The sequence below is a fragment of the Myodes glareolus genome, chromosome 8 (genome assembly GCF_982192425.1).
Source record: "Myodes glareolus chromosome 8, mMyoGla1.1, whole genome shotgun sequence".
Classification (NCBI taxonomy): domain Eukaryota; kingdom Metazoa; phylum Chordata; class Mammalia; order Rodentia; family Cricetidae; genus Myodes; species Myodes glareolus.
The window spans coordinates 19,822,623-19,846,430 of NC_142033.1; the positions used below are offsets into that span (position 1 = coordinate 19,822,623).

Genomic DNA, 23,808 nt, shown 5'->3' on the forward strand with positions numbered 1-23,808 from the left:
TTGACTCCTGAATTTACTTCATTATAAAACATGTGACATTAAACACTGATATTCAAATATGAATAATTAATATTTGCTTTTACTATCTCTACTAAGCTCAGAAGATTAAAGTAGTCATTTAGTAAGTTTTCTTTGATCTACTCAGGTTATATTTTAACTCAAGGCTTTTTCTCCTTAGATATAAGGATCAGCGATGACACAGGGGACACACTGTGAACAGAAGACTTGGATGACTCAGGATGATTGTGAAGTGGATGTCTGTTCTGCTGCTCCTGCAAATGGGTTGTTACTTAAGATCTGGGAGCTGTGGGAAGGTGTTGGTATGGCCAATGGAATACAGTCACTGGATGAATCTAAAGACAATACTGGATGAACTTGTACAGAGGGGTCATGAAGTAACAGTTCTGAGACCTTCAGTTTCCATCTTTCTTGATCCCCAGAAGTCACCTGGTCTGAAGTTTGAGAGTTTTCCTACGTCTATCAGTAAAGATGATTTTGACAAGGTTTTCACAATGCTTGTTGATGTATGGACTTATGAGATACCAAGAGATTTGTGCTTATCCTTCTCTCCTATGCTACAAAACGTGCTTAATGAATACTCTGACAGCTATCTAAGGCTTTGCAAAGACACAGTTTCAAACAAACAACTTATGACAAAACTACAGGGATCCAAGTTTGATGTCCTTTTCTCAGATGCCATTGCTCCCTGTGGGGAGCTGATAGCTGAACTTCTCCAGATCCCTTTTCTGTACAGTCTTCGCTTCTCTCCTGGCTATGCAATGGAAAAGTACAGTGGGAGATTTCTAGTCCCTCCCTCTTATGTGCCTGTAATTTTGTCAGGACTAGGTGGTCAAATGACTTTCATGGAGAGGATAAAAAATATGATGTGTATGCTGTATTTTGACTTTTGGTTCGAGACATTTAATGAGAAGAAATGGAGTCAGTTTTACAGTGAAACATTGGGTAAGTTATGTTTCTCCTCAATAGCTCAATGACATAAATTTCCCAAGTATTTAAATCTATACTTATGTCCATGAAGTGCAAAATGAAGTTGCATTTTATTGGTGATCAAATGTAATATGATCTTAGCGACCACACTCACTGTAAAAGCTCATAGTATTGATCAAAGAGAAGCAGGTATCAGACCTGATACAGGACATTCTGCTGAGATACAGAACTGCAACAAGAAACAAGTAGACTTTTCTTAAGTGATTCTTTATTCATTTTGCTGTAATTTTTAATCTATTTTAATAAGTCACTAGCTAGTTAACCAAATAATAATTAATGTATATTAAGGGATGAAATATTTTACAGTATCAATATGTATATAGCATTGAAGAAATTATTTTCTCTTGCATAGGCAACTATCTTCATTTAAAACTAATTTGTGGGGTCTGAAAACATGACCAAAATGTTAAGAGTATTTTTCTGTTCATTTTGAGTACCTGAGTTCTGTTCCTACCACCCACACAGGCCCAGTGTCTCAAAATTGCCTGTAACTTCAGTTTCAGGGGACCTGCTGTCCTTTTATGGTATCTGCCAATTCCTGAATAAACTTAGTATATATTCACACAGACACACACATACATAAATAAAAATACAAATTATAAAATATTTTCTCTGTATTTCCTAAAGAATTCCTTTACTCTTGAAAGAATCTATGCTAGATCACAGGTGTAAAAATAGAACTGGAGTTTCTACCAATACCATAATTTTTTATTGTGTACTTCCCTAGCTTTCGTTGCTTAAACACTACAGAAGCACGGATACTCATGTACCCAGTCTGTATTCTTTTGCAGTTGTTTTTTTTTTCTCTCAACAAATATGCCATAGTTAAGACTGTCCAAAATTTATATTCTTATAATTTCTGAAAATATTGTGATTATTTTTGAAAGATAAGCACTATTAAAATTTGTAATATGAACCAAAGTTAGAAGCACTAACCAGAAATTTTGCCATTCGTAAGGTTTACAGCTCCTTTTCCAAAACAAGGCTGAAGGACTAACTACACACTACAAGAACCTTGGGGAAGTCTGGCCATGGTACATGGCATAATGTGACTTTTGGATCTGGACTATGTATGTGTGAATATATTTTCACTGTTCCTTTTAAAGAAATAGAGAGGAGTAAAATGTGTGCTTATTAAATAGTGGCATATTGGGTTATTTCAATAACTATTATTTCAAATCACTGTGGAAATATAAGGTAATACTTATGATTGTTTTAAAAATAAACCCAAACTGCCATTTATGAATATTATGTGAGCTATAAGTCAATTATACATGCAAATTGTATTACATATTAATCAACATTTGTTTTTCTTTTATATTTTATTTTATTTTATTTTTGTTCAGTTGTATTTTATTTTTTTTCCAAAGTTTATTAAATACAAAAATCTCCATTTCTGCCCCTCCTCCCAACACCCTCCCACTCCCCCCACTTCCTCCCCTCCTCCCTCTCCATCCCCAATAACACTCAGGGTCTCCTACCCTCTGGGTAGTTCAAGCTCCTCCCCCCTTCCTCCAGGTTCAGGAAGGTGAGCATCCAAACAGACTGGATCCCAAAAATCCAGTATATGCAGAGGAAACAAGTCCCAGTGTCATTGTCAATGGCTTTTCAGGAAGACTCCAGGCCAGCCACATTCAGAGAATCCCGTCTCCTTCAGAGAATCTGACTGAATTACGTGCTCGCTCAGTCCCAGACAACTGGCCTTGGTGAACTCTCATTAGATCAGTCCCCTTGTATCAGTGGGTGATGGCACCCCTCGCGGGAGAGATTTCCTTTTTGATGTTCTTCCTCCTTCTGCTCCTCGTTTGGACCTTTGGGGACTCAGTCCAGTGCTCCAATGTGAGTCTCCTTCTGTATCACTATCCCTCGTCGAATGAAGGTTCCCTCTGATCTTGCCTTCCTTGCTCACGTTTTCTTTCCTTCTGCTTCTTGTTTGGACCTAGGGAGTTAAGTACAGTGTCCCAATGTGGATCGCCGTCTCCAACTCCATCCATCACCAGATGAAGGATCTATGGTGATAAGCAAAATATTCATCAGTGTGGTTATGGGCCAAGGCCAGTTCAGGCACCCTCTCCTCTGTCTAGAGAACAATCTGAGGATCTCTCCTTGGACCTGGGATCCCATTTATAATCAAGTCTCTAGTAAACCCTAAACTGACTCCCTTAGTTGAGGTATATTCTTCCTGATCCCATGTCTATCCTTCCTCCCTCCCTCCCTCCCAGTCCCCCGAGCATTCCCCATGCTCCCTTCTCCCAAACCCTCTCCCCTTCCAGCAACCCTCCCACCCCCAAGCACCCGAGGTTACCTGGGACTCTTGTCTATTTTCAAACTCCAGGAGGAAAACTACCTGAATTTTCTTCAGGTTCACCCTCCTATCCAGCTTCTCTAGGATCACGAATAATAGGCTCAAAGACCTTTAATTATGGCTAGAATCCACTTATGAGTGAATACATACCATATTCCTCTTTTTGGGTCTGGCTTACCTGACTCAGTAAAGAGTTTTCCTTTCCTTTTTTTTTTTTAAAAATTATTTTTTTTAATTTTTTTTAAATTTTTTATTTTATTTTATTTTATTTTTTTAATTTAATTTTTACTGGGAACCCCTCCAGATTCAAGTCTCTTGCAAACCCTAAAATGGCTCCCTTAGCTGAGATATAAACCTCCCTGCTCCCACAACCATTCTTCCTCCCTCCCCCCTCCCATTCCCCCAAGCCATCCCCAATCCTCTCCCTCTCCCCTCTCCCTGACCATCTTCCCTTACTTCTACCCCCCCACCCCCCATGCACCCAAGTTTGCCTGGCAATCTTGCCTAGTTCCACTATCCAGGAGGATAACGAATTCCTATATTTCTCCCTTCCCCCTGGGGTCATAAAATTTCCTGGGCTTTCTTTTATATTTTAATTGACTTTTTTGAGCTCTACATTTTTCTCTGCTCCCAACCCTGCCTCTCCCCTTCCCTTCAACCCTCCCCTAAAATCCCCATGCTGCCATTTACCTCAGGAGATTTTGTCTTTTTCTAATTCCCAAGAAGATTATATTTGTGTATGTCTCTCTTAGTGTCCTCATGGTTGTCTAAGTTCTCTGGGATTGTGATTTGTAGGCTGTTTTCTTTGTTTTATGTTTAAAAACCACTTATGAGTGAGTACATGTGATAATTATCTTTCTGTGTCTGGGTTACCTCACTCAAAATGATGTTTTCTAGCTCCATCCATTTTTTTCTGCAAAATTCAAGATGTCATTATTTTTTCTGCTTTGTAGTACTTCATTGTATAAATGTACCACATTTTTCTTATCCATTCTTCGACTGAGGGGCATTTAGGTTGTTTCCAGGTCCTGACTATGACAAACAATGCTGTTATGAATGTAGTTGAGCACATGTCCTTGTAACACAACTGAGCATATACCCAAAAGTGGTATTACTGGGTCTTGAGAAAGGTTGTTTCCTAATTTTCTGAGAAATCAGCACACTGACATCCAAAGGGGTTGTACCAGCTTGCATGCCCACCAGCAATGCAGAAGTGTTCCCTTTACCCCACAAACTCTCCAGAATAAGTTGCCATCAGTGTTTTTGATCTTGGCCATTCTTACAGGTGTAAAATGGAATCTCAGAGTTGTTTTGATTTGCATTTCTCTGATGACTAAGGATGTTGAACATTTTCTTAAGTGTCTTTCAGCCATTTAGATTCTTCTGGTTAGAGTTCTCTGTTTAGGTCTGTACTCCTTTTTTTATTGGATTATTGTTCTTTTGATAACCAAAATCTTCAGTTCTTTGTATATTTTGGAGATCAGACCTCTGTCTGATGTGGGGTTAGTGAAGATTTTTTTTCCCTTTCTGTAGGATGCTATTTGGTATTGTTGACTGTGTTCTTTGTTTTATAGAAGCTTTTCAGTTTTAGGAGGTCCCATTTATTAATTGTTTCTCTCAGTGTCTGTGCTGCTGGAATCATATTTAGGAAGTGGAGTCCTGTGGCGAAGAACTCAAGGGTAATTCCCACTTTCTCTTCTATAAAGTTCAATGTGGCTGGCTTTATGTTGAAGTCTTTGATCCATTTGGACCTGAGTTTTATGCATGGTGATAGATATGGGTCTATTTTCATTCTTCTACATGTTGATATCCAGTTACGCTAACACCATTTGTTAAATATGCTTTCTTTTTTATATTTGATATTTTTTGCTTCTTTGTTAAAAATCAGGTGTTTGAAAAAGTGTGGATTATTATCTGGGTCTTCTATTTGCTTCCCTTGGTCTTTCTGTCTGCTCTTATGGCACTACCAGGCTGTTTTCATTATTGTAGCTCTGTAGTAGAGATTGAAGTCAGGGACTGTGATGCCTCCAGAAGTTCTTTTATTGTACAGGATTGTTTTGGCTATGCTGGGTTTTTGTTTTTCCATATGAAGTTGAGTGCCATTCTTTCAAGGTCTGTGAAGAATCCAAGAACACATCAGAACCATCATCTACCGTGATCAAGCCAGCTTCATCCCAGAGATGCAGCAATGGTTCTACATAGGAAAGTCTGTCAACATAATCCACCATATAAACAAACTAACAAACAAACAAAAAAACAAACAAAAAAACATGAATATCTCAATAGATTTCAAAAACGAATTTGACAAAATACAACATCCCTTTATAATAAAGGTCTTGGAGAGAACAGGGATACAAGGAACATACATAATAAACCTAAACATAAGTAAGCAATATACAGCAAGCCAACAGTCAACATCAAACCAAGTGGAGAGAAACTCCCAGCGATTCCACGGAAATCAGGAACAAGGCAAGCTTGTCCACTCTCTCCATATCTATTCAATATAGTTCTTGAGGTCCTAGCTAGAGCAATAAGACACCAAAAGGAGATCAAGTGAATACAAATCAGAAAAGAAACCAAAATCTCACTGTTTACTGATGGTATGATAGTTTACATGAGCAATCCCAAAATTTTACCAAGGAATTTCTACAAGCCATAAACATTTTCAGTAATGTAGCAGGATACAAAATTAACTCAAGAAAACAGTAAAATTTGGTTTTAAATGCACATGTTCTGTATCAAATATATCTTCCACCATTTAAAAAATATATTTTACATTAAATTGACAATCTTGTCAACTTTTCTCCTTCTCACTTGCTCATTTCTCCTTCTAGGAAGGCCCACTACCTTAACTGAGACAATAGGCAAAGCAGAAATGTGGCTCATTAGATCCTACTGGGATTTGGAGTTTCCTCGCCCAACCTTACCAAATGTTGACTATGTAGGAGGTCTCCACTGCAAGCCTGCCAAACCCTTGCCGAAGGTAAATATATTCTTTAGATCTCTTTTTTTATTTGATATCTTTTCTGGTGAACATGATTCTACAGCTTTCATTAGATTTTTCTCCCTAGGATAGAGATATATAGGAAGTGGATTTAAGCATCCTGCTCACTAGGAGTTCGATAAACTCAGAAAAGAATGTCATAGACCGGGAACACATTCATATCAGTGAATTAATTTAAATCAGCTAGGGTACTTTTGTGGTTAGCTATTCCTTACCAGGCAGCTATGAGGATTTAAGTTTGAATTACACAGCCAGATAAAAAGTTGGATGTCACAGTACAGTGCAATGATTTTAGCACTGAGGTGGCAGAAACAGTTAATACTGGGAGCTTGCTGACTACTAGTCTGTTTAAAAAAATGGTGAGATTTGTCTTCAGTGTGAGACAATCTCAAAACCTATTTTGAAGACTGATAGAGGAAGGCATCAGATTTTTACTTTTGGTATCTATGTGCTAAACACACATGTTCACACACATATACACAAACACACATATGCACACAAGCACACACATATAAATACACTCAAAAAGACAGAGAAATTAAGTCAGTTAAACTCATCAATCATAAACTGTTCATCACCAAAAGCTTTGATGACATATATCCAAGGTAATTGTTTGATATCTGAACAAACAACTTAGACATAGTTTCTCTCCAGTAAATTTTGGGTATCAGCTCTGAAAATACCCTATTCGTACACAATATCAGAAAATTATTATATGGTATTTGTTTATCATGCAGTTATGATTATTTCACTAAGAACCAAAATATTTTATTAATCATAGTAGGAAGTTTGTGTTAACTATCATGTATGTACTTACTATAACATAAATATTATTTCATCAAACACTTGTTAATAATATTAAATCGGGTATTATAGAAAAATAAAATGGCAAGGGAAAAATATCACACTTCCTGTAAGATGAAAGCATGTAAATTACACTACAATTTTATGAATGTTTCATAGAATATTCTTTCACTCCTGAGTTTTAATTTTGTCAGAAGAGGATATTTTGAAATTCTGTTGGACAATGTCTGAGTATAGTGTGTGTGGATGCCTAGAAAGTTCATATTCTGTGACATTGCCATGTTTGTCCTCTGTATGTTTTAACATCACAATTCTAAATATTCCTAGAAACACTTCATTTTTATTCTCCTAGTTTTTTCATAAAGGTTTATAAGTGGTTATTCTGCAACTATATTTTGCCATGAAATAAACTCTCTTCACAGGAAATGGAAGACTTTGTCCAGACCTCTGGAGAGCATGGTGTCGTGGTGTTTTCTCTGGGGTCAATGGTCAGAAACATGTCAGAAGACAAAGCCAACACAATCGCATGGGCCCTTGCCCAGATTCCACAAAAGGTGAGGGAAAGCATTCCATATTGACTCTATACTAAGTCTGTGAACGTCCTTGAAAGGTCTGATCATAGAAATGATGGCATGAAGAGTAAAGTTTTAAGAAAGCTCTAATATCCCTTAGCAAAATTTAGAAATTGATATTCTAAATGCTTCAATACTGCAGAAGGTGTTTTTGACTGAGAATGGCTTGGATATAGATACAGTGATCACTGTGGGCACATTCTGAAATGCTGGCATGACGATGACATTGCTATCAAGAGTATATAAACATAGCCAAATTCTTCAGAGTCACTTGTTCTATTTGTTGATTACTTAAAGTCACTGCATACATTAGATTTTCAGGGGTGAGTTAATTTGTATTTGGTATTTCTATCAGAATAACAGTAAGCAGGTATTGAAAAAGTTTGAAATGCAGCATGACTCTGCATCCTAATTTTCGAATAGGCCTATTTAGTGTACAGTTGAGAGGGCCATTTAAAGGAGGGGAGTCTAGGCTCATCAACTGTCAACCAAAGTACATTTTTGGCTAATGGAAAGAAAATGCATTAAAAGAAAAAAATCTATTTTTTGAGTGACCTGCCGGTATTTGTATGAGAAATATCAAATAAAAGGTAGAGACAGGTGCTTCCCTCACAGTGATGTCTGCATCATAAAAGATGAAACTCACCACTCTGCTTTTAACCAGTCAGAGTAAGGCCCTAACACACAAGCAAGAAATTGGGAAAAAAGAAAGAGTCCAAAGGAATCTAAGATTCGCTATAAAGCTTCTGATAACTCACTTCACAAAGAACACTACATGGTAATTTTCTATGGTTTAAATTTGAATGTTTATGAGCATTTTCAGTTTTGTATTGGAACAGCCGCTCTTTATTCACCTACATTAATCTTTGATGTCATCAGTCACGTAGCCAATCCATGTTAACCGTAAGGCTAATGCTCCTTTTTATGAGATACGTCTGAGAGTTTCAACATTAGCACCTATTGTAGGCCTCAGATAGGGACTGATTTTTTCTGTCACAGAACATTCTGACCTCTGCAGTAAAATCTTTGCAGTTCATCATAAGGACTGCATCCCTACCAGTACGCACAAGTCAGTAGAACATAAATCAGTGTCATTAGATTTTGGAATATTTTTCAATAATAACACTTGTGAATAGCAAATTATATAGAAGAGAATGCTAAGAATCTTTGCAATGATTAATATGATCAGTAATTCCCAAATCTATTATAATTCAAACCCCAAATAAGGTCATAATTTTAGAACTCCCCAACAAACCTCATAAAATTGTACCTTTACTGCTTGTTTAACATCTATTTGCTACATTTAATAAATTTCTGAGCAAGAGGAATGGCTCAGTATGTTAACTCTTTTCCATGCAGTGTGATTAGCTCATTCTGAATCCTCCAAAGCCACATCAAGTCAGGCACAGTATTGTATGTGTCCGTAATGCCAACACTCTGTTCAAAGTTGGAAGGCAGAAATACAATTCCTGTGAGTCAGAAGCAAAAATAAATAAATAAATAAACAAATAAATAAATAAACAAATAAATCAGAGATTCTGTCTCCAACAGAAGAGAAACCAGAATGAAATTTTGAGGTAGTCTTCTCCATTCCATATTCACCTTGGAATTTTTAAACATGTACTCACACATATTAATTGACTCATATATACTGCAGCACATACAGAACACCCAGGCAGGAAAAGAGAATAAGATAGAGACGGGAGAAGAAATTTCGAATCTCAGTGACAATCTAAGGATGTGGATTCATGTTCGGAACTTTACATGCAATTTTTCCTGCCATTGGTGATTTGTATGTCTACATTAAGATTCTTAGAATCCTAAATCAAAATTGTTTTATCATGGAAAAAACAATGATTGCATAGATTTGAACTCATGTCAATGAAAAGCATGAACAATACTTGAACAACCAAAATCAGACCAAATCTGAGCATGCTTAGAAGAGGGGGGTACATTATCCTAACCAAAGCCATAGAACTATTGACAATTATTAGCTTGTGAGAGAGGAAGAGTGTAGGTCCTGGTAAGTAAAGCTTTCTCTATCAAACACCACACAGCCAAGAATATTTGTAGTGCACAAATTGGTCTTGAAATATTCTTATTTTTAAGGAATCCGAGTTGAATGGATAGAGAAGAGGGTGATTTAGTGAAGGTTCAGGTTTGGAAATGAATATGACAAAAGAGGAATTGACCTCCTAAAGGAATGAAGAAGAAAACATCAGTTTTACTTGGTGTAGTCATAGTCATCGTTTGGGCAACAGATGGAGTTCCAGTGTGTAGATATTACAGGCATGTTCTCAACCTCTTGGTCCACAGCAATAGCTCTACAAAGAACATAAAAGTCTTTTGGTGAGAAGTTGATACAGCAGGTTGAATGTTTTAGTTTAAGTCCTACACTGTCACTGCTTCAGAGGCAGTGATACTTGGGAGAACAGGCCAGAAATGAGGCAGAGTAGTCAATTTTATTCTGAGACTCAGACAACATATGTGCTGGAGGTTAAGAAGGGTCTTATGAGCAAAACATACATAAGTTAAAGCTGTATACAATCATAATGAGAAGCCCTGTGTGGAAAAAAATGTTTTTCCACAGAGGCACACAAAGAGTAGTCTATACATTATCTGGATAACAGCAGCAAGCAGTCGTGGTTACCCTGAAATAGATCCACTCCTTCCTACTACATCTGGGAGAAGGGCAAAAACACATTCCAAGAAATAATAGGATAAAAAGATGAATGTAAAACAGTTTTCTATCCTTCATAGTAATATATAAATAAAATTTGAAAATCCATACAGTTCTGTAATTGTCTTTAAAAGTGATTGTTAGTCAGACATAATATAGTACAGCAAGGATCAAAGCCATATGATTGTTGACATTGGGTCCTCCCCTGATTTACTGATTAAACAAGAAAAGGAAGGTAAGAAATTAGTGTTGTATGGACATAATGGTGTAAATAAATCCATTCTAAAGGTTTATTCTTTTTTGCTATACTTCCTCTAGGAGACAATTGAGTGGTGAACATAAGTTTAAAGGCAGCAAAGGATCCACACTGTGGGGGCCCACAGAAGTGGTTCCACTCCACGTTGAGCTTAGGTCAGGGAATTCAAGCCTATTTCTGCTCCTTCAAGGATAGCACAGGAGGTTTTACTCAGGGAGTGGCTGCTTACAGGATACTTAGTCTCAGGTGTAGCCCCTGAATATCCTCCCTTAAACATCAGAAAGCTTAATTCAGGTAATAGTGACTTGATATCTCAAGTATTGAATTGTTCTATATTTCCTTGTGTCATGTCAAAGCAGTCTCTTTTGCCTTCTTCCCCCTTTTTTTTAGATTGTGGTGTAAATGTATATGAAAAACAAGCATGGACATATTCAGTATTCACTGGATAACCCTCCTGCTTCTATCTTCCGTCTCCGTATTTCTTTCATATCTCTGTTCCTCCTACCTAATTTTTCTAATTCGCATGCCGCTACCCTGGAACATGCAAACCCCGTCAATGCTGAAACCCAAAAGATGTCACCCCAACAGGTGTCACCCCAACTTGTGGCTATGAAACCACACAATTTACAAACGCATCTTTTAGTTTAAAATCAATTACCTATAATTCTTCCTTTACCTCGAAAGATAAAACTAAGGAATATGCAATGCTCTCTCTCCTTTTAGAGTTTTAGATAGATTGGTTAGGTCATAATTAGGCATTTATAGAGTGGCATATAGAAAACTAACAAGCCGTAATAATTTGTGAAAGGTATTGAATGTTTTTAAATTGTCTAATGAAAATTTATGTGGGAGGTGGGGTGTTGCTTGGTAGTTGTTCTAGTGACTAGTTACCCCAGGTATTACACAACGTCTCATTGTTGTACTCTTTCAGGTGTAATAATAAGCCCATATTTATATAGTACATCCTGAGCCATGTCACTATGATTTTATATAATTTTTGACTCCTATGAAAAACCTAAGTCATACTTAATACTTTTCCATGTGGTAATATCGGTCCCATAATCCATTGCAACTCTTTTCCTATTCCTTTTCATTTTTAACAACCCAAGTTTCCATTTAAAGTATGATTCCTAAGAATGGGTATCAATAGATGTGGGAATATAGATCTCTGCATGAGTTTGTTGTAGGAAGTCTCTTTAACAAAATTAATCAGAACATGAGTAACATAAGGCTGCAGGACTTCCATTATGTCGTCTGGACTCATACATTGTAATTTTGTATTATTCTGTTTAATACTACATAGTTCTCAGTCACATCAGGGTTGAATTTACACCCCCATGAGCCATTCGGGTTGCCATTATTACATGGTTATAATAGAAACATCAGTCCCATCATAACTAATTAATACTGTAAACATTTTCCCTTTATTTTTAATTCCAATAATTGTCTATAATTTTTCTTTAATAGGCTGCTTAATTCTACAGTCTTATTTGTCCTGAGTCTTTGTTCACAAAGCACATTTTTTTGTGAAGGGCTGTATAGACAAGACTAATGACTGCAATTTTTCTTCTGTCTTAAATGACCAATTTGTAGGTACTGCAATTTTCCCTGTTAATCTTCATCAACAACTCTTGTATGAATTATTATTGCATTCATGGATAAACTACTGCAACCCAATAAAAGCCCAACTGTTTGAGGCAGTGTAAGTCCCCAGTATTCTGTGTGTAACCTAAAAGGACTCTGAAGAGAGGAAACGGCAATACCTTAGCAGCTCTTCCTTGAATAACATCTTGTAACAAAAGAACAGATTGATTACAGTCTGAAGTCTGGCATCAATGTTGTTATTTTCACATCTCTGCCTAGAAAAATGATGATTATGTGTAACCAGTCTGAATGTAATAATAAGCTCAGACATTGCTGGCACATCTTCTTCTCAGTCTCTCCAGAGTTCTCATTATTTACCCTTTCTGATGTTCTCATCCCTCCTATGGGGAGGTATTAGCTATGTTATATTTAAACTTAAAGAGATCTATTTTTGCAATTTCTGGTTTTGAAATTATAATTTCATTATTGGTCATTTTCCTGACTTGCTCCAAACCCTCTCATATCCATGCTCCTTGTTCTCTTTCAAATTCATAGCACCATTTCTATTAATGTTGCCACATATGTTTATATATTCCTAAATATATCTTATTCAGTCTGCACAATGCTAAATTTGGCTCCAGCAATAAAGATTATCTAATCTTAAACAGGTTCTTTGGAGATTTGATGGCAAAACACCAGACACCTTAGGACCTAATACCAGAATCTACAAATGGCTTCCCCAGAATGACCTTCTAGGTAAGATTCTAGGAACAAACCTATCCTAGCTGACTTCAAAATCCTTTATATTACACTTAGCAAATGTATTATTTAAGCTATCAAGTTCTGGTATGAAGTTGGTCTTTTTTAATACTCATTTTCTCTTATTTACCCCATGTGTTCAACTAGGAATCAGGATTTCATATTCAAGTCTCAAGTCAAAAGCAATTCTCCAAAATATCTCTCTGTAAATTTAGTTTCTTCTTGTTCTGAGACAGGAAAACATTTCACCGAGGTTATGAGTATAAGAGTATTCACGTAGGTTTTCTTGGGAAGAGGAGGGAGGGGAAACAACAGTTGTGATGTAAACTAAACTAATAAATTTAATTAAGTAAAAAAGAAGTTTCATGTCGAAAGTCTCCTTTTAGTTCCGGATAGTGCACATTTCTCATTTCATGTCTAAGACTGCTAATTAATCAATCTGAATTCATCTTATTCTAGGTCATCCAAAAACCAAAGCCTTTGTGACTCATGGAGGAGCCAATGGAATCTATGAGGCAATCCATTTTGGAATTCCTATGATTGGTATTCCTTTGTTTGGAGAGCAACATGATAACATTGCCTACATAGTAGCCAAAGGAGCAGCTGTTTCATTAGATTTCAGAACAATGACAAAGACAGATTTGCTCAGTGCACTGGAGGCCATCATAGATAATCCTTTGTGAGTATAACCTTTTAAAAGTGTGTATTTCTTGTTATTTACTTATCATTTATTTTGCCTTTCACTGAAGGCCAAAGGAGCAACAATTATCCTGAAGGCAAAAATAATGGACAGTAAAGAGACAAATTAGGGTATGATTCAGTGTCATAGGCTTTTCTCTTTTTTTGTTACTACTTTTTGCATCCATGTTGTGCTCTATGTTTCTTTCCTATGTAAATCAGACTGGTCCTAAATATGCAATCCTTCTACTTCCTCCTCCAAAAAGCTTGGTCAATAGGCATATGCCACTAGCTCTGGCCAATTTTTAATTTTAATTCTTTTAGGTAAGTAATTGGTCAGAGATTTAAGGATAGAATAAAACTTAAATAGTCAATAAGTGAAGTGAAAAGAAATGTTAGGGATGGTGTCAGATGTATTACACCTGGAAGCCAAAGGAAAATACAACAACAGAGAAACTTGAATGCTGCAAAAGAGATTGGTAACTATTATGGAAATTGTAACTTTCTGCATTGAAATAGCATAGATATTAATATAAATGCAAGTGAGTTGTTAGATAATTAAAATATGCAACCTGGTTGAGGATAAACTCAAATAGTGAAAACCTATTAGACTGAAGCAGATTAATATGTTCATCATTATTTTTCTTTGATTAAAAAAATCCCATTGGAAGCTCTTTCCTGGAAAAGCCTATTTCTCTCCCACTCTCAGCAATACTTCAGTGCCAATAATAATTAGGACCAGAGAGATCTCCTTCTTTTCATGTTAGCATGAATACCGGGGCCATCCTTATTCAGATCTTGTTTAGGGACCTAAATTGTTGAGACCGACCATTGATGTCATCATTATTCAAGTCTTGTTTAGGTATCTATGTTGTTGAGACTTCGTGAGTGTAGCTTATCACAAAAGCAACTTCACAGCAGTTATCTTGTCCCTCTGGCTTTGAAAGTCTTTCAATACTCTTTTTGTGTTGTACCACAGGAACTAGGATTCAGAAAAGGGAATTTCAAGTCAGTTCCTGCTCAGAGGTCTCTGAGGTCTGCTTCTGAACTTCATGCTCATTCAATATTAGAAACATTCTTCCACCTCTGGAGAATAAGCAACACAAATAGGCCATATGTTTAGGGAGTCTCTTTGACAGGCCCAACCAACCTCTTAAAAAAAGGATTTCTCAAGTCTGGTGTTGGGATTTATGTTAGGTGTTCTTTGACTATTTGATCGAGCACCATGAGCACATATGAGAAAAGAAATTTAAAACTATATATGTATATTTATATGTAAAATTGTACGTGTTATGGGGGATTTGGATAAATTGTTAACAGTTAAATTCTTTGTGGCTTTCTCTGATATCCTTATTGGTACTTTATTGTTTTCTGTCCTTTGTATTAACCTCCCTCTCCCTTCCCTAATGAGCCTTCCCTCTTCCCATTTCCCAATCATTAAATAAGTTACATTCTAAATTTTAAGTAAGCATAGCATGTATAAATTTTAAGTAAGAAATGAGGATTATTTAATGAGAATAAATACATAATGTTCTCATTTTGATTTGTAAATAAACCATAAGTTTTCTATATTACAATTGCTAATTGTGCTACATAAGATTGGCATTAGAGTTAATGATTCATCTCTATATTACCTTTCTTTTTTTATACTCATCAATAATTATTTCAGCATTAGAATCAGATGCACCCACAATACTTCAGTATGAAATTCTTACAAGTCTTACTTCTAACATTAAAACTATAGCAAGAAATGAGTATCAAAAATAATAACAACAATTAGGCTTGAAAGATGGCTTCATAGATAAAATAAGGTCTGCCATAGCAGAGGACCAGAGTTCTGTTCCCAACACTTACATCAGTTGTTTACAAACATTTGTAACTCTAACCCCAACAGATCTCATAACACACACACATACACACACACAAACACACATGTTTTCACACATACACACACATACATATTTAAAAGTAATAGTGAGAATTTATTATAATTCTACTTTAAAATAAGAGTAATGAAATTAATAAGAAATCCCAGTATAGTAACAGAGAAGAAAATTATTCTTCCTATCAATTTTCTCAAATATGTGGTAACATTATTTAGAAATACATAAAAGAAATGAGAAGAATCTCTCAGAGCCAATTAATAAGAACCAGAACATCTTTGCAATAATAATCACTAACAAATGATATATGTTCCATAAAAATCTCATTTCAATCTTTATCACCTTTACACATATATGCACAACCATGGAGACAAGAAAAAAAATTGTCTTATGCTTATGCATCCTGACACTTTATATGTTTTGTTCACAAAGTTTACTATTAATAGCTTATGGGTAACTGAAGTTTAACATACTCAAATTGCATCTCATTTTAATATATTTTGAATTTAAAGCTTAGCTGTGTCCAAACTCTACTTTAAGAATTTTTGATGTTTTTTTCAATCTTTTACATGCTAAATCTTGCATGCTCAAGGAGCACAGTCATGCCTCTGAAAATCTTCCTAGTCACGAACATCAAGCATACACAAAAAAATTGTACAAGTGCATTTTTTCATAATTTATGTAAGTTGATGTCCATTTTCCTACTTTCAGCTATAAAGAGAATGCTGTGTGGTTGTCAACCATTCACCATGACCAGCCCATGAAACCCCTGGACAGAGTCATCTTCTGGATTGAGTTTATCATGCGCCACAAAGGGGCCAAGCACCTGAGGCCACTGGCACACAACCTCACCTGGTACCAGTACCACTCTCTGGATGTGATTGGATTCCTACTGGCCTGTGTGACTGCCATAGCTTTCATTTCCATAAAATGCTTCTTATTCATTTATCGAAAGTTTGTAAAGACAGGAAAGAAAACGAAGAGTGAGTAGAGCTCATTGAGAAGGCACATGAACTACATTTCAGCATCGTTCTAGTTTATGAACAGCCTTCTGAACATTCACTGATTACTCTGTCAAGACATATCTTCATTAGAGGGGAAGGGAGAAATAATCCAATTATATTATAATTTCACACAATAAAAGACATAATTAAAAGAAAAAAGCTGAGCAAATGATAAGGAAGAACCAAGTAAGCAGAGTTCCTCCATGGTATCGGCTTCAGTTCTGCCTCCTGAGTCCTGCCTTGAACCCCTGGTCTACTTTTCCTCAGCAGCAGACAGGGAGCTATGAGATGAAATAAACCCTCTTCTTTATCAAATAAAAACGAATAAAAATGAAAAATTTAAAAAGTAAAACAAAGGAGAGGCCTGGGACAGGGACAGGCATCATTATGATGAGCTATTTGTGGTGGAGATATGAGACAGAAAAAGAAGTGGGAACAGATTGTTGTCTGTGAAGCGAGGTAAAACTTTAGACGTGAAGGCAGCAAGGAACAGCCTGATGAGAGAGGCCTAAACTGCCATCAGAGGCCTTGGTGTTATCTGACCTGTGCTTCTGTAGGGGACCATGACTGAGTTAATTAGTTAATGGCCTTCTGTAGCAGGGGTCTGTGACAACATCCATGCCATGTGGACCTCCTTGGTCTGGATTCCCATTTGAGGCCATGATGTTGTCTGAGTATGGTGCTGACCCTCACCAGCCACCACACAGTCACACCAGCAATGATACAAGTGCAGAAAAGATGCCCTGTTCCTTGCCTGGGCAGTGTGGGAAATCTGGCCACCAATTGCTGGCCATAGGACTAGGGTGAGCTCACCCTGCAACATGACTGAGAAGCTAGGAAGAGCTGGCCCTGAACGAAGGTGAAAGAGCTGACCTCATGACATAGTGTGGGAAAGCTGTTCAAGTACCCTTATCTGGGTAGTGCAAAGAACTGACCCTGTGGCATGGGTGTGGAAGAGCTAGCCCTCGTGGTGTGGATACAGGAAAGGCTGCCTCACCCCTTGCGTGGGCATCATGGAGAGATAGCCTTGGTGAGCAACTCAGCTCCCACTCAGGCCCAGATCCCGGGCTTTGAGCTGGCCAACCCAGCACATACCACATCTATGAGCTGCTGGAGTTAAGGGAGGAGCAGGTCCTGCAGAATCAAAGTTGCAGGATCTCCATGATACAGGGCAACAACAGGATAGCCCAGATGAGTCTCAGGGAGAATTCAGTATCAATAGTGTAGCAGAGCCCAGAGGCCTTGAACCAGTCCAATGACTCATTGTAGTGAACATTCACAAGTAAAGCTGTTTGCTTATGTTTCTTACACACTGTGAGACACTGTAGCTTCCTCCATAAAACTTTTTTGTAATTTTAATTTTCTATTGTCTTTTGGAAAGAGAAGTTACAAGGGTGGAAGGCAGATCAGGAAGTCCTGAGAAATGAGTGTGGCTGCAGTGTATGATATGAAATTCAAACAATTAAGAAAAAATTGTGGGAAAAATTTAAACAAGGAAATAACCCTTTTTCTTTTAAGTAATAATAGTGTGACAAAAATTAATGTATGACTACAGGAATCCATTGCATCTATTTTATGCTCTTAAGTATATACAAATTCCCTCTCTGGTAATTCACTCCACTGAGCTGAAAATTTAACACTAGTTAGGATTACCTTTAGATGTACTTCTTTCTCTTCTTTCTCTGTCCTCTGTATCTCTCTGCCTCTTTCTCTTATTGCAAATCACAAATCTCAAAGTAGAATTTTAGTGGGTTCTTTATTTTAGTGTGTATATGTGCAGTATTTACTATTCAATATTCATGAAGTTCCTCCCTCCAGTTAGTTACTTCTAACAAGATCATGACAGTCTGTATCATCTGAAAGCTATGTGTAAGCTAGGTACACACAAGTGCTGATTATGTGGGATTCCCTTCAGTATGTTGTGAATATCATTAGTTAATAAAGAATCTGTCCTGGACTGGCAGGGCAGAATAGAAGTAGGGGGGGGGGAAACTAAACTGAATTCTGGGAGAAAGAAAGTGGAGACAAGGAGAAGCCTTGTAGGCCACCAGAGACAGACTCGTGACAGAATCTTGCCAGAAAGCCACAGACACATGGCAATACACAGATTGATAGAAATGGGTTAAATTAAAACATAAGAGCAAGCCAATAGGAAGCAGGAGCTAATAGGTCAACAAGTGGTATAATTAATACAGTTTCTGTATGGTTATTTTGGGGCTGAGAAGCTGGGAAAAGCAAGAAGCCTCCCTACAACATGCGGATTGTGTTCCCATTCTTGTATTAGATTTACTTACTTGCTTACTTGTTTGATGTTTTAGGACTTAGTTTCCAACTTCCTAACCTATGCAAGAACTTGTAGGTGAAGAATAATTGTTTGTTTCCTGACCACCCAGACCCGAAATAATCACACACAAACTATATTAATTGCAATGTTCTTTGGCCAATAGCTTAAACCTATTTCTAGCTTGCTCTTCTATATTAAATTAACCCATTTCTATTATTTTATATTTTACCACCAGGCTCATGGTTTACTGGTAAAAGTTGTGCTTTTCTTCTTTCACCATCCATACAGCATCTCTCAGACCCCACCTTATTTTCTCCTCTATTTCTGCTTGCAATTTCTGCCTTGCTCTCTTCTGACCTGTCATAGATCAAGAAGGTTCTTTAGTCAATAACCAATAAAAACAACACATATACAGAAAGACTTCCCACACTAAGAACTAGTTTCTTTTTATTGACATGAGATTATGTATATGTAGTTGTGTGCTTTCTGTGAGTTTGTCATTTGCCATCTCTCTTACTTCTATTAATGGTAGTAAAGGGTGTTTTCCATATTTGAATTCAGAGACAATCTCACACATATCAAGTAGCATTTAATCATTATCAAAAGGAGAAATTTAATTTTAAAAGAGTTCCTCTTTTTTCCATGAGTTTATATAATGTCCACTTTATGTGTCTTGCTTTATGTCTTTCATTATTTGCAGCAAATAAAATTTGGCCTATAATTTTTTGTATAGTCATATACCTTTATTGGGGTATCTTTTGCGTATAGCATTTGCTCAGTTCTGACAGGTATATCATAAAAATTATAGACATTGGAGATGATTTTATTTTATGCAATTTACATATAAAATCATTTCAACCAAAATTTGGGGGATGTTCACAAAAGATCAAAAGAGTAGAAGTGACTCTAAAATAAAGAAATGTAGGACTTACCATGCCTTCCATATATGATGGTCATTTCTTTTCATTACTTGGGATTTGAACTGGTAAGTTATGAGTACAGATGTGAACTCATGTGGACAATAGGTGTGGTTATGTCTTCTACTGTTGGCTTATAGAGTCATGCTATGCTTATAGGCCATATTGTTACCATGACATATTATGCCTTATCACAAAAGATTGGCCACAGCAAAATACTAACTAAAACAAAAGACAAATTTTTGTATGATCTCTCCAATATCAATGCAACACCATCACACAGAATCTGGTTGAATATATAGGATTAATACTCATCCTCTTCCTTAATAAGAAGTTCTAGTGTTTTGTTAATTTAATTTTAGATATGATGTAGAAAGATTCCAGAAAGGATATTCCTTTTGATAAATTTATAATAGTGCTTTGCCTATATAAAATATAGAACAAAAATAAAATTTAAATAAAATTTTAAATAATGAGTAAAACTGGGAGAATTATTCATATCTTCAAGTTTTTACTGTTTATTCTGTATATAGACTTGGTTTACTAGATGAAGAAATTTGACAAGAATTATTCACAAACACACAGACACACAGCTAATTGAGAAGAGATAATGCTGCTATTATCTATGGAAATCAAATGAAATCCTGAGTCAATGTTTGTTCTTGATATAAAAGTGTCACAGCAACAAAAAATGTACATAATGGAAAAAATGGTACCAAGAAGTAGGGCTATTGAGGTGATAAGTCTGATCATGTTTTTTCAGGGACTGATTACAAGAGGAATATGAAGGGGTTGAATCAGAATGGTGTAAGGAGAACTTAATGGGATATTGGGCTATTGTAGGAGGAATAAGGATGAAGAGAATGAAAAGAAAATGTGAACTGAGGCTTGACTCACCAGAATACAGAAAGGAAGGAGGACTCTAAGGGCACCTGGATTATAGGCCATTTAAGTCATATATTGCCAAAGAATCTGTCTGATTCTGCCCATGTGCTGAGAAGCTGATTGACGACAAAAAAATGGGAACTGCTTTGTTTGGCAGAAGAAATTTTAAGTCAAATTTCATTTAAACATGGTATCACTACTTCTTGCTGCTTTAATTCAGATCTGCACTGAAATATAGTAGACAGTTATGAAAAATGGGAAAGTTGGCAAGGAAAGCAGTATGAGAAAGTTTTCCGTTGCCAGCAAGAAGGATACTGAAGACGTAGTTGTAATTGTTGAACAGGTTTGCACCATTAGGAAGAAATCATGTGCCTTTTACTGGTCCCACTTGAAAAGTGCTTTGAGGGCATAACCCACTCATTGAAAGCTCTATCTTATGAAAACTCAAAGCAATTAGAAAAGAATGGGTCTAAATTAAGACTACTAAACCAAGTGTTCCTTCATAGAAACAAGAGCCCAGAAATGTATTTAGTTAGGTACAGCTATTGTCCAAGGTTTTGGGGCACATACTTATCATATCTCAAAATTTGGAAGCATCATTCATGTAGCTACAGTTTTGCATATATGAGCAATGCAACATTAAGATGATAATGAAGGCATTTCTGGACTTGGTTATATAAATTCCATGTTTTGAGATGAACATTCAAATGCCATTTATTCTCAGCATATTGAGCAGACATGCTTCATTTATATTTGTTCATTGCAAAGAGGGGCTTCTCTGATTAAGGATGAGAGTAACATTTGTCCATGTATGTAAACATTGAGTCCAGGAATCTGTCAATGTTGGCTAAGAGAAGAAGAGAAGCAGAATATGATGAAGGGTAAAATTTTTCTTCTCTGTGGAGCATGCTATATGCTAAGTAAAAAAAATGGGCTTCATTCCTTTGTAGTAAGATCTATTTGTAAGCTATCAGCTTACAAATTATATCTACATATTAAGGTATACATTTTATATGTACCAACCAAAGAAATAATACTAATGTCAAGTGCTTACTATCTGAGTCAATTTCTGTATGTACTACTTAATCCTAGCTCAGGATTAAGTTATTAGGATTAATTAAGTCAGAAAATCCTAACTATTTTCTGACTTTAAAGTTAAAGTTAACTTGTATTAACAGTGTTGATACAAGCTGCCTCATAGGCTAGATGGGTTCTCTTATACACAATTCCAAGAGGACTCAAATAATGTATTGAAGATTATTCAGAAGGGATAGGAAAACAGGGATGCAAGAGAAGATCCAAAGGTGAATAATCCTTCAGCAAGAGCTTTAAAACTGGCAGACAGTTGAGTATCAGAAAACAGTTGGGGCTTTTCAGTGAGATGATTCAGTCCCACCAGGCAAAGGGATATATCTACTCCTCTATGTTTATGAGAAGGAGTTTTTTTACTAACAACATGTTAATATGTGACCTGCGCAGTGTGGAAGAGGCAGAGGAGACATAGGATATGGGGAATGGCTTGCTCTTCAGGTATGTCATTGGAAATGGTTATAGTGTGGCCTATAAGACATAAATTTAATCAAGCTTCTGTGGAAACCCCTTCAATCAAGAGATTTGACTATTTTATTGAATCTATAATGTAGGTTTTCTTTGTATCTGAGTATTGAGAAAAATGGTGTAAATTATTGTCCTGTGTTAAAACTTTTTGGTTTAGGTCTTGATGGGAATATATGCCTTCACAATGTCCTTTTAAGCGTGACACTCTAATTCAAAGTAAAGAAACAATTTAAACTTTATCTGACTGCAACAAGATCTCTCAACAATATTAAAAATTCTATTTTAATGCAGAGTAGTGTTGGTGTATGACTTTAACCCCAGCACTTGGGAGGCAGAGGTAATCAGATCTCTGTGCATTTGCGACCAGCTGGGTCTACGGAGCGAGTTTCAGACCAGACTCCAAAGATACAAAGAAAAACCATGCCTCAAAAAAAAGACATAGTTCATCTTTTTCACTTTTCATATCAAGTAAGGTTTCTACTACACATGCATATTCCAAGTTATTTGCAATATTTAATTCACCATTTTGTGACATTAGAAGCAAAAGATGGAGCTGAAAGTAGTTGCTTATTCAAATTAGCCCAGCACATAGTTGGTATAAGCAAGAAGACCAGAATTTTAAAGTCAGATGTCTACATAGCTAGAGGAACTGGAGAAGATGGGTTGAAGAGAAGTTTCAAAGTTGAATCAAACTTCAGGCAGAAAACTTTATTAACACTGACTAATAGATATCAGAGCCTAGCAGGGTCCTCAGTAAGATGATTCACTTTCACCAAGGGAAAAGAAATGTTTATAAGGTTTGTAAGGTGAGCTTGGATGGTGTACATGGGACACTGTCTCAAAAGAAGGAAGAGGTTGAGGAAAGGAGAAGGAGGAGGCAAAGGAAGATGAGGTCCAACATCAATTTGAATAGAGTTTTCTAGTCCAAATGTCAGAATAATTTTCTTGAGGGACAATTTATATAACTATTATTTTCTCAGTCACTATAGGAAATGTATCTGATGAGCTTGAGAACACATCCCTGAACACTAATAAAGTTTAAAATAATTCTTTGTTTTAAATATTTGAGTAGTTTATTTGCCACTCTTAAATGAAACTTAACTTCTAATAATTTCTGTTTGTTTATTCTAGTCTCATCCTATAACTCTTTATTATCATATGATTGATATCAGATATCCTTTGCACAATAGATCCTTTGTGGCTCTTTCTTATAGGCCCATATTAGACATGTAAATATATCCATATATTACTATGTCTCTTATGAAGGTATTTTAATAATTTTGTCAACCTATTTTTCTATGCTAAAACAATTTTGTGGTTGTTCTGTTTCAATTTAAGCAAGTATGGATCTCATCATCAAAGCTCTTTTCATTTTCATATGAGTTGTGATACAGCTGGGTAGTGTATAACTACATGTGTATGAGGGAATTAGTTCAACAATGAATTCAAAAAAACAATAACTGAAAAAATTCATATATCTTATCATAATATCCTGCTGATGACTGCCCCAGAACAGGAAAGACAAGGTTAAGAAGACTTGAAGAAAAGAATGATATTGTGTTGTAAACTATGGGAAAAGATGTAAATGGGGTCTTTTCTTTTTCTTTTGTTTTATTTTTAAATTTACT

At 36.2% G+C, this 23,808-nt stretch overlaps 1 protein-coding gene across 2 annotated transcripts in view; it reads left to right on the forward strand.

Annotated features, from left to right (window-relative positions):
* Nucleotides 1–220: 220 nt before the first annotated feature.
* The window catches only part of LOC125406231 (UDP-glucuronosyltransferase 2B17-like), a 245,283-nt gene continuing 221,695 nt past the window's right edge, over nt 221–23,808 (forward strand). The window contains exons 1-6 of one of the 2 annotated variants that reach the window (XM_087908907.1): nt 221–963; nt 6,148–6,296; nt 7,544–7,675; nt 12,882–12,969; nt 13,432–13,651; nt 16,245–19,546. In XM_087908907.1, coding sequence (XP_087765033.1) covers nt 240–963; nt 6,148–6,296; nt 7,544–7,675; nt 12,882–12,969; nt 13,432–13,651; nt 16,245–16,524 — 1,593 coding nt within the window. In that variant the 5' untranslated portion in view covers nt 221–239 and the 3' untranslated portion in view covers nt 16,525–19,546. Of the gene's footprint in view, nt 964–6,147; nt 6,297–7,543; nt 7,676–12,881; nt 12,970–13,431; nt 13,652–16,244; nt 19,547–23,808 lie in introns of those variants that run through there. The other variant, XM_087908906.1, reaches the window with a different exon arrangement.